This window comes from Episyrphus balteatus, chromosome 2, assembly GCF_945859705.1.
Source record: "Episyrphus balteatus chromosome 2, idEpiBalt1.1, whole genome shotgun sequence".
Classification (NCBI taxonomy): domain Eukaryota; kingdom Metazoa; phylum Arthropoda; class Insecta; order Diptera; family Syrphidae; genus Episyrphus; species Episyrphus balteatus.
In genome coordinates, this window is record NC_079135.1 from 67,789,776 (window position 1) to 67,809,320 (window position 19,545).

General features: G+C 30.8%; 2 protein-coding genes and 1 long non-coding RNA gene across 3 annotated transcripts; 2 read left to right on the forward strand and 1 right to left on the reverse strand.

Moving 5' to 3' along the window:
• Nucleotides 1-211: 211 nt before the first annotated feature.
• Nucleotides 212-1,009, reverse strand: LOC129908183 (uncharacterized). Its single transcript, XM_055984530.1, has 2 exons — nucleotides 609-1,009; nucleotides 212-538 (listed from the first exon to the last, which is right to left on the reverse strand). The coding sequence occupies exons 1-2, from the start codon at nucleotides 612-614 to the stop codon at nucleotides 212-214; spliced, it is 333 nt and encodes a 110-aa protein (XP_055840505.1). The 5' UTR covers nucleotides 615-1,009.
• A 119-nt stretch (nucleotides 1,010-1,128) lies between these two features.
• LOC129912244 (uncharacterized) lies at nucleotides 1,129-1,956 on the forward strand. Its single transcript, XR_008771789.1, has 3 exons — nucleotides 1,129-1,237; nucleotides 1,302-1,782; nucleotides 1,859-1,956. It is a non-coding gene; the product is annotated as an uncharacterized LOC129912244 (long non-coding RNA).
• A 13,584-nt stretch (nucleotides 1,957-15,540) lies between these two features.
• LOC129912467 (uncharacterized) lies at nucleotides 15,541-16,188 on the forward strand. The gene is made up of 2 exons (XM_055990726.1): nucleotides 15,541-15,755; nucleotides 15,813-16,188. Exons 1-2 carry the CDS (start codon nucleotides 15,750-15,752, stop codon nucleotides 16,137-16,139), a joined length of 333 nt encoding a protein of 110 aa, XP_055846701.1. The 5' UTR covers nucleotides 15,541-15,749; the 3' UTR covers nucleotides 16,140-16,188.
• The last annotated feature ends 3,357 nt before the right edge of the window (nucleotides 16,189-19,545 follow it).

The following is a 19,545-nucleotide window of genomic DNA, read 5'->3' on the forward strand; positions in this document are numbered from 1 at the left end:
TTTTAGGTATAGTTAAAAAGTCTTAAAATTGCACCTCTTTTAAGTTCTGTTTCTGTTGAAAAAATTTTCATGAACAATTTTTTTTTTCATTAAATTGATGGCCTTGTCTCATTATAATCAATTATAATGCTTATTTTTTTAATAAAAACAATATTTTATCCAATAGCTGATTTTTATTTTATCTCAAAACTCAAATATTAATAATGTTAAGTTATTTCTTCAACAAAGTGTTGGCAATGATTGGACTGGAATAGACGGTTGGAGCAGAAAAAGCAGACCTGACCAATGGGCTAGCAAAACCAACATTGTTATAAAGAGCTGGAGAAGCTAATCTTGCGCTATAAACCGATGGGTATCCAGAGTAAGCCAATGGCGCATTGTAAGCCAGAGGAGCATTATAAGTCAAAGGAGCATTGTAAGCCAGTGGTGTGTTGTAAACAGATGGGACTGCAACTCCAGCGGAGTAAGTTACTGCATTCTGTACTCCCACAAGTCCAGCTTGAGCGGCAGCAAAGCAGAGAGCGAGGCACAAAAGGAACTAAAAATTAAACAAAAAAGTGTCAAATTTAAAATAGAGGCGTGTTAACAATTAATCATCGGGAGCTTACTTTCATGATGGAGTTTTGATTGATTTTTTCAGAGGGATCTATTATCACTGATCAATAATTGTAAATTGAATGCCATTTTATATGTTTCATCAACAATAGGAAGTAGGTTTTTAGTGGCCAAGTTCCAAGTATTTCCAAAAGTTATAATATCAATTGTTGTATATAGTAAACAAAAGAGTTAATTTTTTTATATGGTAAAGACATGCCCTGTTCTGATTTCAGTAACCAGTTTGGTAACTTGTATAGTTTTCGAATTTAGAGTTGTTTGACATTACATTGTTTAATTGAAAAGATTAAACCTTGACTGGAAGTACGTAACTTGAACATGATGATTTATATTCATCTTCTTTGAGCGATCCTTATACCCTTATCAAGATTGATGTTTTGGTTTTCGTCAATAAAAAAAAATGTGACACATTATGTACTGTACATTTTATTTACAAATATTTTTACAAATAATTTCAAGTGATTGATGTCATTCAATTGACCTTGTACATATATTTTATAAAAGAAGTTTTTTCAAACATGAGAAAGAACTGATGAAAATAGCTATTCTTCCAGGATTAACATGGACAGGATGTTTTGTTATCCATATGATAATCCAAATTATAAAATATACCTATATATATGTATGTACATGTATGTGTTAATTAGGATCCAAACAATAATGTTAACTTCTTATATTTTTTATAGGTATATGAATGTTATTTAAGATACAGTTTAGAAGATATTTTTGTCTGCATAAGCCCACATTGGACTATGTTAATCCTGACGGAATAAATACCACCTACCGCCCCCTCCCCTTTTATTACTATTTGGTTTATCATTCATAAGCAATTTCTTAAAAAAAATCCAAAGAGAATAAGCATCAATCATCTCTTCATTCAAAAAAAAAAAAAAATAACAAGTTACCAAACTGGTAACTAAAATCAGAACAGGGCATGTCTTTATACCATAAAAAAAAAACATAAACTCTTTTGTTTACTACAACAATTGGCCTAGTATTTTTTGGAAATACTTAGCCACTGAAAATATACTTCCTATTGTTGATCAAACATATCGAGTATAAAATGGCTTTCAATTGACATCAATTTATCAGTGCCAATAGTTCCCTCTGAAAAAATCAATCATAATGAAAGTAGGCTCCCGAAGATTAATTATTGTTCATTAATAGGTACTTGAAATTTAACACATTTTTATTTAATTTTTAGTTCCTTTTATGTCTCGCTCTCTGCTTTGCTGCCGCTCAGGCTGGACTTGTAGGAGTACAGAATGCAGTAACTTACTCCGCTGGAGTTGCAGTCCCATCTGTTTACAACGCACAATTGGCTTACAATGCTCCTTTGACTTATAACTCTCCTCTGGCATACAACGCTCCATTAGCTTACTCTGGATATCCTTCGGCCTATAGCGCTGGATTAGCTGCTCCATCTGTTTACAACAATGTTGGTTTCGCTAGCCCATTGGTAAGGTCTGCTTATGCTGCTCCAACCGTCTACTCCAGTCCTATCATTGGCAACACTTTGTTAAAGAAATAAGATACCTACAACAATACACTTCTGTTTCAATAAAAATAAAAACGTGCTTCTTTAAAAAAATATTGTGTTTATAAAAATTACTAAAAGGAATGTAAGACAAAAATTGAATTGAATTTTTTTAGACTGCATTTTACATGGATGAATGTGGTTCACTGGAATATACCTAATATTTATACCAGCCGTGTTTTATTGGCACTCAAAAGTTAACTCAGTAAACATTTTACATTGTTAACAACAACAAAATATTGTCTTTATTTAACTGCTATTAATCTTTTGTTGTTGTTGAATCAAAAATGTATACCTAAGTTTACACAAAAAATTTCTTTATAAATCACAACAAACAAACACTTTTAACTTTAGAAATCATTGTTTACCGTGCATAATTTTACGTACTGACTTCTGAATGTAATGGTACTTTGGCAAATGAAGTAGATAAAGGCCCTAGAGTATACTAAAATTCTGAAGGGTCCCAAAGAGTTGATCTGTTATATTATTGCAAAAACTAGTAGGCGTTTCTGAGTAGGTATTTCAGGATAATCAACCGTAATATTTTTAAACATGCAAATTTATTTTTATATGGTGCAGGGAACTAACTTCACGGGAACTACCTTCACATGGGAAATAACTTCACCTCTAGTGGGAAATTATTTCACATTTTTCTAGTGAAGCTAATACCCACTGAATGTGAGAACCAATTTCACTTTTTCGTGGGAACGAAATTCACTTTTGGGTTAAGTTCCCACGAAATTCACTTTTGGGTTAAGTTACTACCCACGGAATGTGGGAAATAATTTCACTTTTTAATACAGTAGGCTTACTTTGAGGTTCAATTGCAGCCACAAAATTTATTTTATGAGGAATGTGGTATCTACTCCATTTTACAATTTTGAGGACTGACAAATAAAAATGAGAAATAAAGTTTTAAAATTTAAAATTTAATTAAAAGTTTTAAAAATTAAAAATTTTTTTTTTCATAATGCTTACTCTTTAGAACTAAAGCTATGATTACACGGTCAACGAAATCGGTCAACGCGTTGACTCTCTGACGTCAAGAAAAAATCCATATTCTCTCTGTCATCTCACCGTCAACGTTCACAGTGTCAATGCATAAAACATTGACTATCACACGATTGACACTATTGCCTCAATGTTGTCCTAAATTACGTTGACCCCCAGGTGTGTCAACGTGACGTTTACTTAGCAGTGTCAACGCGTTGGCTCACAAAACTTTGTTGATCACACGGTTTGACACAAAGCAAGAATTTTAATTTTCTAAAAATATTTTGTAAACAAAAAAAGCGGAGAAAATGAGATTTGAAAAAAGCTCTCATAGAAAAATTAAACGAAAATTGGTTTGACATGGTCGCATTGAAATTGAAATATTTCGAGATATACGCAATGCATTTTTAAGATAAAAGTCTTAAATGAGTTCTAATAAGATTGTTGAACAAATATAAATGTAAAATTACTAAAGTTTTGTCTAAAAATTAGAAAAAAAAAATAAAAAAGTTTCGACATTTGATTTAAAAAAAATCGAATAAAAATCAATATGGCCACCTTCAAACGCTTATAGCATAGGAACGCGGCACCCAATGTTAATGGTTATGGTCTTAAAATGTAGCTTAGAATATACAAATGGTTTTTGGTTTTTTTTGTAAAAAAAAAATTTTTTGCATCCAACATGGATGCCATGGCCACACCGAAAAGTTTTTTTTTGTAAAAAAAAAAACAAAAAGGTGAAATGATGACATGAGAACCCCCTCCCTCTAACACGGTACATCATTCAAAAAATCGCCCTACAAAAAATGTTCCCAATCCAACTTTCATCACATTTATATACAAAAAAACAATGTCATTCTGAAACGATGACACGTATTAAATTCTGCCCCGTCAACGCTCGGACAGGGTCATTGCGATGACACCCAGTCCTAAAATCCTGTCAACGCGTCCCAATAGCATTGGGCACGTTCAAACACCTATCGGATAGGCTATCTGGGATACCCGTATCTGGAATATCTTTTTGAACAAAGAGGTATCCAGATAGCTTGCCCAAGCAGCTACTAAAAAAATATCTAAATATTGAGAAGAGGAAATTTTTTCTTTTGAGCAAATTACATTTTTTTTATTGTTGAAAAGTACTTGCACAATCGCTTTGACTTTATTTCTTGCAATTTTTTTTTATTTTGAAGCTGAATAATAGCCCGAAAAGCAATCAAAATAAAAAAAAGCCAAATGTATATCAGCTGATCACTCGGATACCTGAGGTATACCAGAAATTCTGGGATACCTACAGATTATTTTTTGACAGAAAATGGTTCGTTTCCTTGCTAATTTTTAACATTGTTTACAACAACAAAAAGCTATCCGATAGCTTTATGTTAGCTCTTTGAACGTGCCCATTGACAGAGAGATTACACGGTCATCGAAAATAGTCAATGCGATGACCCAAAAATGTGTGTCAACGCGAGAGTCATCGTACCCGTCAACGCAATGACAGGAGTGATAAACTCTATGTAATCTCAAAGTCCAAACGGGAAGCGGAAAAAAAATTTGTCCACGGGAGAATCAATTTTGAGGTGTGAAAATAAAAAATTCTCGCGAATTTTACAACTGTGAATTTCTCGAATTTTTCACTTTGGGTTTAAAAAATGCAATTAACTGAAAGTTTAGTAAGACTAATTTAAATAATAACAATTAATTTAAAACGGTTACTATGGTAAACACGTTCCAAGATCCCACATTTCATTTGTATGTCCTTTTTGAAAATAGACAGTTTCAAAACTCTCGTGCATTTTTTTCTCTGAATCTTTTCAAAAACGTTTGCTTTAAAAAGTTCAATTCATAAATGAAAAATCTATTTTACATATGGGGGGCTAAAAACTTTAGTGAACCAATCAAAATCTAGTGCCAATTTCTACGCAAGGGTAAACTTTATTAGGGTTTACAAAGAGCTGTGCCGAAAAGTGTTTGGTTTCTTACTCTTTATTTCTCCAAATTGACTTTTTGTGACTCGATTCAGTACAGCTGTGAGCCCTCCATACTTTATTAGCATAAAGAATTTTCATACTTTTTTTAATCTTATGATTAGTTTCAAAATGTAATTGGTTTTTTAGAAAATTGCATACAACTTAATTTTTTGCACTATGCTCAAATTTCATATATTCTTCAAATCCAAATGTAGGTGGGAAATATCTTCACACAATTTCTCGATGAACTTATTTCTCACCTTAAGTGGGACGTAACTACACCAGGAAAAAGTGAAATTGTTTCCCACTAGAGGTGAAGTTATTTCCCATGTGAAGGTAGTTCTCGTGATGCTAGTTCCCTGCACCTTTTTATATATTTATTATTTAAATTTATTGAAAATTAAAAAGTGAAAAACACATGCCAGGTTATTTAGTCGATTTTAAAGGGTTGCTAGGCGCTTACAAAATTACACTGGTCGGCAACGGAAATTGAGCTGGAACCAAACCATACTATTCCAAAATTTGTTTGTGCTGAGTCCTAATCCTAGGTCAAAATTTAACTACCACATCACGCTTTTGAATAACGTGATAGCAGGCCAAATACTTTTGATACTTTTGACGTCGAATTACATCACCGTTAATTTTTTTTCCAAATCTCAAAATGCCATATTTATCGTCCTAAATATAGTTTTTTTTTAATTTTTTTTTTTCTGAAAGACATTGCAAAAACCAATTTTTGATACCTCAAAATCATAATAAATGGGTTTTTTTTTAATCATATTCCAGTTTGAGACTTCTGATTTTAATTAAGGGGGGAAATCCCTCTGGAAGACAGTTTTTTCAATATTTTTTTTTGGAAAACCGAAAGCATTTGTTGAAATTTGAAAAAGTAGGTATATGATATTATTGACATTATGAAGTATTGATAATATTTTTTTTTAAATATGAAAAAAAACAAAATGGCGGCTCTACAGCTCTTTGAAGTTGACGCCTCGCGTTTGCGCCGTGCAATGCCCTGGTCCAGAAAACTATTTATGATCAAAAAAAAAAAATGTTTTCCAATCTAAAATAAAAATTAGAGACCAAAAAAACGAAAAAACACAATAATTTTTTATAAAGAAATAGTTTAAAAAAATATTTATTATTATTATTTAATTAAAATTTTAGGTTCATGCAAATATTTAACGAGTAATTTGCCTTTTACTTCAAGTTGATAGCTTCATTAGTTTTTGAGTTACGTTGCACGGCGCGGAAAAAAAACGCGTATCGAGAAAAATGCGTTTAAAGTTTACGTTTTCGTACTGTGGTAGGTTCGGAGCGCATGGGATTCGGGACTATCTGCACCGAAAAAAAAATTTGATAATAACAGCTATCAAATTAACATTTTTCAGTGACAAAAGTCGTCCAACAATTAAAATATCAATTTTGATATTTTATCATATCATTTTGACATTTTTTAATTTCAGGTGGGGTAGTGAAAATTTCACTTTGACAATTAAAATATCATTTTAACATTTTTTTAAGTTAAAGTGGATAGTGAAAATTTCACTTTTACAATTAAAATATCAATGTTGACTAGATTTTACGTTTTAGTTTATTATAATGAAACCTATTTCTTTCCTTTTCATTTGTATTATTTTAATTATTTTAAGAATTTTCTTTCTTTTTTCAAAACATTACTGAAAGGGAATATTCTTTACAAAATAATGGTGATATTATTTTTCCTATTATAGGTGATATAATTGTTTTGTTATTTTCTCCCAAACTATGTGAAGTAAAATTTTAGTGCCGATCAAATTTTCTCAGTAAATCATCAAGGGGCACGGTAGTGCCCAGCCAAGTTCTCTAGCAACTTTGGCACTACACCCTTATTTACAGGAAACAACTCAGGCCATTTTCGACCCCCCTCTAACTTCCACACCAAAGATGCTAGAAATTTCAAACTCACTACATTTGTTGAGCTCGTAAAAACCAAACTCCTCACAAAATTTCAGCCTCCTACGATGAGTAGTTTCTGAGATATAGGGCTTCAAAAATCGCAAAAACCGTAACTGACTCACTGACTCACTGACAGATCATCAAAATTATGGAGAACTTCCCGATATCGTAGAAACTTGAAATTTTACACGGTGATAGGACTTGTGGTGTATACAAAGGAAAAAATCGAAAATTTGAGATTTTCAATTCAGGGGGCGTGGCATCCGCCCATTTCCGCTGAATTTTCATCATATATTATAGAGCACTTCTGATTATCGTAGAATCTTGAAATTTGGTAGAATAGTAGAGCTGGTAGTTAATACAAAGGAAAAAATTTAAAACTTGAGAATTTCAGCCAGGGGGCGTGGCAACCGCCCATTTCCGTTGAATTTTCATAAATTATTATAGAGCACTTCTGATTGTCGTAGAATCTTGAAATTTGGTAGAATGGTAGAACTGGTAGGTTATACAAAGGAAAAAATTTAAAATTTGAGAATTTCAGCCAGGGGGCGTGGCAACCGCCCATTTCCGCTGAATTTTCATAAATTATTATAGAGCACTTCTGATTGTCGTAGAATCTTGAAATTTGGTAGAATAGTAGAGCTGGTAGTTCATACAAAGGAAAAAATTTAAAACTTGAGAATTTCAGCCAGGGGGCGTGGCAACCGCCCATTTCCGCTGAGTTTTCATAAATTATTATAGAGCACTTCTGATTGTCGTAGAATCTTGAAATTTGGTAGAATGGTAGAGCTGGTAGTTTATACAAAGGAAAAAATTTTAAATTTGAGAATTTCAGGCAGGGGGCGTGGCAACCACCCATTTTCACTGAATTTTCATCAAATATAGAGATTTTATATTCTACAGCCATACCTTGCAAAAAGTAGTGAAATCACAACAAAAACATTACTGTTAAAAAAAGAGCCAAGTTCTCCTATGTTGAAATTATGCTGGCACAAAAAGTACTGAGATGTAAAAGTGTACCAAGTTCTAAAGTTTGGGTTCAAATTCGTATCAATAAAATTTTGATTGTTTACTTGGCAATTTTTGAAATAACTTTAAAAATCGATAATTAAGAAAAATTGTCAAGAGAACAATCAAAATTTTATTGATACGAATTTGAACCCAAACTTTAGAACTTGGTACACTTTTACATCTCAGTACTTTTTGTGCCAGCATAATTTCAACATAGGAGAACTTGGCTCTTTTTTTAACAGTAATGTTTTTGTTGTGATACATTTTACTTCGAAAAAACACAAAGCGCCTTTAAATTAGTACACATACAAAATTTTTTATTTAATTTTTTTCAATAATTTGGAATGAGAAATTGATATGAAAAAATGATAATAAAATATCAAAAAAAATTTCCAAAATGTGACATTTAAATATCATCCTGATAATAAAAATGTTGTTTTAACATTTTAAATATCATAAAACACATTTTATAGAGCATTTTTGGCTGATATTTAGAAAATGTTAATTTGATATTTAAAAAATGTTAAATTGATATTGGTTTTTTTTTTCGGTGTGGGGACTTTTGAGGCTTCATTTAAGGCTAAGACCACTGAAAATAGTTTCTTCGGTTTATAAATGAATTTATTAGACAAAAAAAATTATTCTGAAATAAAAAACAAAACAACATATTACGGAAAGATAGGTACATAAATACATATATACAATTGTATCGAAAATAGTGACTTGTCGTGATATAGAATAAATATGGAAACAGTTTTGAATTGAGCACACTTAAGTCAATTTAAATCACATCACAAAGTTTTTTTTTTTTTGTTGTTTTTACTGACCAGTGTTAATATTACAAAACGAAAAAAAACTCAAAATTTCATACTTTTTAATTTTTTTTTTCAAAAAGCCATAAAAACGACCACAGTAAAAAGTTCATCCCCTTTGAGAACATTGTTGGTTTTTCCAAGTTAAACAATTGTTTCTTATAAGACTTTTATTAAGCCATAACAAGTTTTTTGTCAGTAAAAGAAAGTTTACACGAAGCCATCAGACCACAATTTTTTCTCAAAGACACTTTGTTTGTCACTTTGATTGCATATTTCAGGCAACAAGTAAGCCAACTTGAACTATGTTTTGGTATCAGGCAATGTTGAACTGTTGTAGTTCCAAACAAAGAACGCTATGGACCTCCTTTAAGCTTTAGAAACCGAACGCATTATGGCTTTGAAGCTAAAGGCTTAGCTAGATAAGTAAGTGATTGATATAATTTACTACTTACTTTCTTCCTCTAACTGTCATAGCAAATATCTACATCTAAACTGCTGTTAATTTACCTTCGTACTTTCTGTATATTTTCCAATATTGTGAACCCTATGTAATGTCGAATTCCTTTCAATTTTTTGAATCGCCTCAAAAAAATCGAATTTTTGGTGTTAAAAAGGAACATGAAAACAGACCGAATTCTTTTTGCGATTGTATGTGTGTCATTTGACAACAATTTTTACACGAACGTCAAGCTGAAACCAAAACAATTTCTGCAAAATAAAACCAGAGATTCCTTTGATCAATAATTTTGTTTATTTTCTTCGGTAATATAAAGTTATTTTAATCAGAATCAAAGGGAAATTGCAGTTATTATTAAGATCTGAGTGAAGATGAAGTAGAAGATTATTATTTTGGCCGTATGCTGTGGTTTTACAGAGAAAAAATTTTTTTGATGACAATTACGAGAAGAAAAGTCACAGTTATTTGACTTTTTCACAAGAACTATGCCAGGAAAAAATATATTTTGATCGCACATTGTTTTTTTTTATTTATTTCATATTTTTCCGCAATAAAAATACGATATTCAATTAAAATTTACTCTTTATTTGAAGTTGATGTTCTCAAATAAACAAACAAAACGAAGAAAACTGTCAGCTTGACGTTTGAGAAATGTCAAATGTTCCAAGTGTGTGTGCAAATCCGTGTAAATCTCTCAAAAAAGAGGGATTAAAAAAAATTCGAATTTTGCTTCGTTTGAGCCGAATTTTTTTTCTATGGAACATGATTTTCAGAAAAAATTCGCTTCAAGATCGCCGAAAATTCGATTTTTCAATTGAAAGGAATTCGACATAAGTCTTTCATCCATCCAACGCGTTGCAAAGTTTACGTAATGAATTATATCATCGATCCCAGATATTTAAATGTTCACACTTGAGAAGTACTACGCCAGGTATAAATTCTTATTTTATTTAAGGTAGGTTCGCATTGAATAGAAATCTTCATTTGATTTCCATAACTTTATTCAATTTGGAAAGTGGTTTTTTTTTAAGATTATGGTTCTAAATTTTCAAAGACAAAACAAATATAAAAATTGTAAAAATTTATAAAACATTTTTTGAAAATATTTGAAAAAAAAACATGATACTGATGCAACTCAACTGCATTTTCAACTACTAACTCAACGAAAGAATTAACGTTGAGCTGTTTTGAACATTTTTGAAAAAAAAAAATGCATCAAATGCATTTTTACCATTTCTGATTCAACGCCATTGCATTTTAGTTCCTAACTCAACGAAAGAATTACCGTTGAGCTGTTTTGAACATTTTTGAAAAAAAGTGAATCTAATGCATTTTTACCATTTCTGATGCAACGCCATTGCATTTTTGCTCCTAACTCAACGAAAGAATTACCGTTGAGCTGTTTTGAACATTTTTGAAAAAAACGTGCATCTAATGCATTTTTACCATTTCTGATGCAACGCCATTGCATTTTAACTCCTAACTCAACGAAAGAATTACCGTTGAGCTGTTTTGAACATTTTTGAAAAAACGTGCATCTAATGCATTTTTACCATTTCTGATGCAACGCCATTGCATTTTAACTCCTAACTCAACGAAAGAATTATCGTTGAGCTGTTTAGAACATTTTTGAAAAAAGTGCATCTAATGCATTTTTACCATTTCTGATGCAACGCCGTTGCATTTTTACTCCTAACTCAACGAAAGAATTACCGTTGAGCTGTTTTGAAATTTTTTGAAAAAAGTGCATTTAATGCATTTTCATCATTTATGATGCAACGCTATTGCATTTTCGCTCCTAACTCATCGAAAGATTAACCATTCAACTGTTTTGAACATTTTTGTAAAAAAAAAGTGCATTTAATGCATTTTTACCACTTCTGATGCAACGCCATTGCATTTTTGCTCCTAACTCAGCGAAAGAATTACCGTTGAGTTGTTTTGAACATTTTTGAAAAAAAAGTGCATCTTATGCATTTTTACCATTTCTGATGCAACGCCATTGAATTTTTGCTCCGAAATCAACGAAAGAATTATCGTTAAGCTGTTTTGAACATTTTTGAAAAAAAAAGTGCATTTAATGTATTTTTACCATTTCTAATGCAACGCTATTGCATTTTCGCTCCTAAATCAACGACAGAGTTACCATTGAGCTGTTTTGAACATTTTTGAAAAAAAAGTGCATCTGATGCATTTTTAACATTTCTGATGCAACGCCATTGCACTTTTGCCCTTAACTCAACGAAAGCCTCGCTAAATGGGAAAATTGCATTCGATGTCTCTTAAATTTTTGCCAATATTTCTTTTACAGTTAACTCTTAATGCAGTCCAACAATTTTTCCATCAAAACATCCATACGAAATCGATTACCAAAAAATTTTATCGGTAATTTTGTTTAGCAAACCCCAAACCTAATTGTTGTTTATCGATTTTTAATTTTTTTTTAATTTTTATAATTCACAGCCACTTATGGTCAAAAGTTGTACCTAAGCAGCAAAATTGATGAATATTTTCAGTGTCATCGACAGAAAAATAAAAATCGATAGATCCCAAACAAAAAAAAAAAATCGATAACAAAAATAATTTTCAAAAAAGAAAAAAATAGAAGAAAAGAATATAAAATGCAAAACTTGATGGATAGAGCGTTTTTTAGAAATGTGAGTATTAATAATTTTTATGGTTTAACCATAAATTTTAACATTTTAATTCAGTTTGGCAGCAACCAATGGTCCGATCCGAGGCTCTGGTTTAGGAGGCCAAATAATTTGGTAATCTGAAAATAAAATTTAATATTTTGTTAAAAATATATTAAATTGTTTATAATTTTATGTTTAGCGACAAATTACCATGGCCGAGGAACCAATCCAACCGATAGAAATAATTGGGGATTAACCACATATTCTGGTAAGATTATAATTTCTTATTTCTTGAATTTTTTTTTTCTTAAAACTTTATTTTTCTTCGTTTCTCTTCAGCCAAACATTGGTGTGATTTATTACCCACGCCGAAATATAATCACATTTTTCTGTAAGAAATTTTATTTTGACAGTACATAACGCTTATAAGAAACTCAAAAATTGCACAATATTTGTTTCTTATAACCGAATTCTTAGAACGGATATAAGAAACAAGTTTCTTATACGGATATAAGAAAAAAGTTTCTTATACGGATATAAGAAACAAGTTTCTTATACACATCTACTACCCAGTAGAATGGTATAAAAAGACAAGGTATGATCATTAGAGCCGCCATCTTACAAAATGGGGTAATAAGGTTTTGACGTTTTATACTTGGCAAAGTCAAAAGCAACAAATAATTTTCAAGACAAATTTGATTACAACAACAATTTCAATAGGCAGCTGTCAAAACCTTAAGTAGCCATTTTTAAGTTTTAACAGTTCTCTATACAGAGTTTGTTCTAATGATCATACCGTCTCTTTTTATACCATGACCCAGTAGTATTACAAACTTATCTTCGCCTAAATATTCAACCCAATTATATAACTACATAATTATGTAGCTATTTTATATTTTTCACAGATTTCTTTTCTATTTTTTCCCGATTTAATTTATTCAAGGATTATGTATCAATTTAGTTTTAAGTGAAATATTAGCTGTGTTCCTTTGGCCTGAAGTATCTACTGCTACGTTGTTCTGCTTGTATTCAACTCCATTTCTTCAATAGAAAAAAATGTCTTTGAATGGATTCAGATGCACTAAAAAGTACTTTGCTGAGCAACATTTTTAGCAAAGGTAAACACAGCAGGGATATAAAGAACACAAACACAACAAATAACAAATTAACCACTGAACTGAAATTCTCTTCAAATAATGTCAAACTCAAATGACATTTGAACAGGTTGCTTTGAATTTTTCTTTAGGGCTAATGTTTTTTTAGTTTCGTAATTTTTTTGAAAGTTTCTTAAATCCAACCAACTTTATGTGTGTGCAAGAAAGTCCGTGGTTTGAAAAATGTTTCTTTTATCAGTGTTTTTCTTATAAACGTGTTTCTTATAAACATATAATTCAACATTAAAATATATGGTAAAGTACACGGTGATTTTGTTCGAGTTTCTTGTAAGCGAGGTTTTCTTATAAGCGTGTTTCTTATAAGCGATAAATACTGTATAATTTTTTTTATAATATTTTTTATTTGATATTTTTTTTATATTGATTGCTATGTTTTTTATTTTTTTACTTTCAGAAATTTAATATATTTTTACAGTGGGTTAGGAGTAAATATTGGAAATTAGAGCGGTTTCTTAAGAGAAAATTTGATAGGAAGTCTCTAATAGCAATTTTATGTTCGGTGTGCTTGTTTATAGGATTAACAATTTATTAATTTAATAATTTATTATATTTATTTAATTTTTCTTTTTGTTTTCAGGTTCAATTTTTTTCTTTAAATAAATATTAACTTCGTTCAGAGTTTTATTTACTTAACCTTTTTGTCTTTTCTTTTATTTTGTTTTCTTCTTATTTTCAGGTATAATTTTTTAAAATAAATATTAACAACTTTCAGAGTTTTTATTTACTTAAACTATTTGTCTTTTATTTAATATTTTGGTGTTTTTTTGTTCTCTTTGATTTCTTATTGATGTTTTCAGCTAAAAGGAATAATCTTTTCTACATAAATAGTTGAGAAAAATATTTTAAACAATTTTAATTTAGAAATACATAAATTTGAATATGGCTCCAAAATGGAATGGAAACTTGTATTGAAATTTCTGTGTTGGATTTGAAATTTTTTAAACTTTTTTCTGAACCATTTTTTTAACATAATGGAAGTTGGAAATAAATATTGTTTATGTAAGTAAGTATATTCTTAAAATCGTAGAAAAACTTGAGAAAAAAGAAAAAAAAACAAAATTTCTGAATATATCAGCCCTATCGGCAATCTAACGTGAGAAATTTCCATGGGAATAGATTTTCTCTCCCGGGAATTTTTCTCCTTATAAAAAAACACAATTTAAATATTGAATTGTGCAATATTTGTATTAGCTGATGAGAAAGAGCGTGCCGAAAGGCAAAACAATTTATTAAGGACTATGCAATACGGAGGCTTTTAAAAAGCACATGCAATTCACTTAATTTCCCAGAAACTACGTAAGTTGAGTTTTTTTTTTAACGTTAACCCTAAGAATTATTTTTTTTAGATTTAAAAAATATTTTCGTGTAAATAAATCGATGTTTCTCTTTTTTTTTGTTGATATTCCCCCTTGCTCTTCTTGCAATATCCAGTGGTAATATTCTATAAAATCAACAAAGTTTCCATTTCGTTGCCCTAGGATTGGTTTACCTTATAAATAAATATTATGTAGGATATAAGATTTGTTTTTTGTTGATTTAATAATAATTTAATATTTTTTACAGAATATTTAAAACGTGCATTTTCCTTCAAAAGATCAGTTCCCTATTAAAACAAAGACAGAAAACTTCATTGCCGATAGGTATTTTTTTAGGGGAAATTTTTCCTGGGAAGTTTTTCTATTCAAAAATTATTGCCCATACCGATTTTTTGAACAATAGAAATTTTTCCAGGGAAACTATATTGCCGATAGAGGTGATCCCAACTAACACAACAGCTTCTTTAAATTGAAATCTCGCAGGTTCTACTTTTTAAACAGCTGTACTACTGCATTCAAAAAAATTTCTCAGAAATAGGCCTGTGTAGTGTAGATCAGAAAAAAGGAAGCATAAGGATTCTGTCTTTTTTACGCTATGCAGTAAATTGCCACTTCGTTTCAGTTAATCTACCCATACGTCAAGCGCTGGTTGCTAGGATAAAGGATTGCCACTAACGATGGCTCTATGCATCGTCAACAAAAAATAATTTATGCATTTTCGGGCCCGTAACTTTACCTTCAAGCAGGTATTGGATAAAATAAGACAAATTATTTCAGCTTAAATGATAAACAATCTTAATCTTTTTTCGATATAATTGGCATAGGTGGACTAAATATTTATTTTCAAAATTAATATAAAACGTACATATATTTATATGAATTAAGCTGTCTTCTAAATGCATCCTTACTACAAGCAAACTTTTCTTTGAGTTAGGTTCAAACATTTTTAAAGAAGATGTTTCGTAAGATATTTCTTTATGACCTCTGCAAACATAACTTATTTACTGTAGGTACCTCTCAAAAATCAAGGTTAAAGTTTCAATTGAACAACAATTCTTCAGCTTAAATAATAAACAAAAGCTCCCAAACGGGTTACCGAATTAAGATCATTTATTGTCAATCATAGTTCAACAAAAAAAAAAAATAAATAAAACTCATAACATCTTGGTGACACCTGAATTTTAGAAATATACTTCCTATTGTTAATTGAACCTATAAAATGGCACTCAATTGACAATTATTGATCAGTGACAATAGTTCCGTCTGAAAACTTCAATCAAAAATCCATCATGAAAGTAAGCTCCCAAACTTTTTCTATTTGACTTGTTGTTTTTACATTATATTTTTTCTAGTTCCTTTTGTGTCTCGTTCTCTGCTTTGCAGCTGCTCAAGCCGGACTTGTGGGAGTTCAGAATGCTGTAGCTTACTCTGCTGGAGTTGCTGTGCCATCAGTATACAACGCTCCTTTAGCATACAATGCTCCTTTGGCATATAACGCTCCTTTGACTTATAACGCTCCATTGGCTTACTCTGGATATCCATCGGTTTATAGTGCAGGATTAGCTAGTCCTGCTGCTTATAGCAATGTTGGACTTGCTAGCCCATTGGTAAGGTCTGCTTATGCAGCTCCAACAGTATATTCCAGTCCCATTGTCGCCAATACTTTGTTTAAGAAATAAGATTGATACCTTTGAAAATATTTAAAATAAAAATAAAAAAATAAACTCCTTTACTAATGAAATAGTTTCTTTTTTTTTTAAGTTTTCGATTAGAAGTTAATGACATGAGATCTATTCAATTATAAAGTACCTATTTTATTTTAGGACAATCAAAAATCATATAGCTCACTCCATTTTTATGAGGGTAATCAGTTCTGTCCATCCTAGTTGGATTTCAATTAGATACACATTTATTAAAGTTTTTGCAACTTAATTTATCAGGCAACACTGGCAACGTTTTTCCTTAAAATATTGAATAGCTCAAAGAGACCAATCTCCAAACATTTTGTGAACCTAGCCTACCCTAAAAATATTAAGGAACTCTTGAAATGTATATAAAGAATTTATTAACACCATTTGAATAATTAAATGATCGTGTTACAGGTATAAAAAATCATTATAAAACATTTCTTCTTGGCTTGACAACTAAAGGGTCTTTACAGTCATTGAATGGAATCTTTCATCGATGACGTATACATACATTGTTAATTATAACTTTTATCTTTAATATTTTCTGAGATTCTTTTTCGATTTCTTGTAAAATGGATATTACAAATTTTAGCTGACACAACGGATTTGAATTATATTTAAATTTAATCTGAAAAGAAAAATGAAACAGAAAGTGTATAAATTGGTGATACATTTATAATTGTCAGTCATTCAAACCGCAGCTTTTAATCCAGTGAAAAAATTCTTTTGTCTTTGTAATCTTATAAAATATTACATCAGAATGAACTTTAAGGTTTGTACACCTACATAATTGAAATCAATTTGATTAAAGAATATTTTCATTCGTACTTTTAGACGATCATATTGACATTTTCATTCGTGGCTACCATTATTCTGAGTTGTTCACCTTTTACGATGTCACAAGTTCTTATTCCAGCAATTAAGTCAAAAGCCATTGGTGTATTAACAAAAGATGCAAATGGAAGCCCTCGCATTGAAGTTGTACGATCAACGATAACAGCGCGACCTATACAACTTTAATACAAATACATACCTGCATACATAAATAGAGAAATAATTTAATTAATTTATTATCATTAAATAAAAATTATACTTAGATTAAAACACTATGCATAGCATCAACGGCGGATCCATGGGGGGGTGCCGATAGTTTAGTCGGGTTGGGGTCCTAGTGTGCGCACAAGCAGCCGACTAAATAGTCGGTTAGGTAGGAAATATTTTAGTTTGAAGGCAATTGTGTAGCAAAACAAACTTTTTTTCGGTTGAACAAACTTTTTGTTTTGGTACACAATTGCGTTGACACCTTATGTTGATTTTTTTCGTTGATCCTTGTCCAAGTTTCCCATTCGTTCTTTCATACAAAGAGCTCTCTCTCTCTAGAGCTCTGTGGAATCGCAGATTGCATCTGGACCGCAAATTAAGTCTCTTTTATTCTCAATTTGGTATTCGGCCAAATGTTGCGGCCATACCCGACCAACTATTCGGCGGCATTTCTTAATAATACGTGTTGGCGAGTTATATTTACCCGGAAGAATACTTACGTTCGCAACCTTATAACAGATTTGTTAAGCTAGCAATCGGCTTTTAGTTCTAAACATTTAACGGATATCAAAAATTCATTTAATTGTATCTTCATATCATATCTCTTTGTCATTCACATTTCTGACTCACATAAACTAATAGTTTCATCTATGTGTAATTAATTACTCAGTGATAACCACTAACCACTATTCTCTCCATTATTACTTTCTAGCCCCAAGGGAACTGATGATATATATTGTTATTATTCAATATATTTTTGTTATTTTTGAAGTTATACTTCTTATGGGACGGTGGGTATGAAAATTTGTTTTTTGACAAGAATGTCAAAGGGATTATGACGCGATCGCCATCTCCAAGACAATTGGGCAGCAAGGCTGTCGTTTCACCTTTAGAGTTGGTACTACTTTAGTATTTAAAAATGAAGTACGCAGCAGTACGTTAAAAAAAAACACACAATTCATTTAATATACTGAGTGAGAACTGAGAAGTATAACTTCAGTCGCGTGTACATGTGTACACACACTCGTTTTTTTTTTCTTCGTTATTATATTGTTATTATTAAGTTTAAACTCGTAATCAACCAAGTACAACGTACAAGGTAAGGTATCCATTAACATCCCATGAGAAACCATTTATATGCAATCAAATAAAACAAATTTTATTATTTTAAGAAAAGTTCATAAAACTTGGTATTTTTATTGTTCTTGAATTGGCAACCTGTCCAGAACTTCCAGCCTGAGGCGATTCATTTGTGTTTGGAAACAATTCTAGAATTTTAGCTTCACAAATATTTACCGACATTTGTAAAGTTACAATTATAACCAAGATCATAAAAACCAAAACCTTAACACAGAAAAAAAAGGTTAAATTTTATTGCTCAATTAGCCAAATATATTACATTACTCACTTTGAAGTTCATTTTTAAGTTTTCTATCAACAAATTAGGTATGTTTTGAAGGTAATTGAGAAGTTAAAGCTCTCCGAATGCCTGGTCGACTGCTGGTGTTTGAATGATTTCTTAAGTAATAATAACATTATTTTATACCTTTCATTCATAATTCAAAAGAATATAACAATGATTCATACAATCGTAATGTGAATATTGTGTTACGTCAGTAAAAGCTTATAAAGATTTAAAAATGAACCGGAAAAAATTATCCTCTTATACTTATTATGAGAAGTATTTACATAAAGATGCAAATAATCACAAATATAAAGTATTTGTTTATGATGACGTTCGGTAAGAAAAAAATTGTCGGGATCAATGTAGGTTAACATTTTTAATTATAATTTCATACTTTTATCAAAATACAGCATATTTGTTATGTTCTTTGTCATGTGTTGGCTGTTGATACTCAGCCATATACCAAATTGTTAAATTAAGGTAACATTCGTACGCTTTTTCGATCCCAGCTGAAAAATCTATTAACGCGTAGGATGGGCCTTTCTAATACCTCCGTTAATAGTACAATTTATTCCAACACGTTTCTAGGGAATACCACAAAGCTTAGGATAATGGTATTTTAATCTAGGATTTTAGCATTGATGGAAACGTTTAAGGTATTAGCATTATATTCACTGAAACATGAGAGTTAACATCATATATTTACGTACGGTATCGATATCAGCAGCGTGTTACAGGTCTAAGATTCACATAGCCTGAATCACGAAAAAGTCCTAAAGAGCATGGGCAACCATCAAAGTAAATCGAACAATAAATCGATCGATGAGGGTTACGCTACGCTATGGCACACCATCGCCACTCCTGTTCTTATAATGTCTCATTTAAATGTTGACTTTTATATTGTTCTGCATCTTTTCTTCTTTTGGGAAATTGAGAATAAAGATTGCAGTA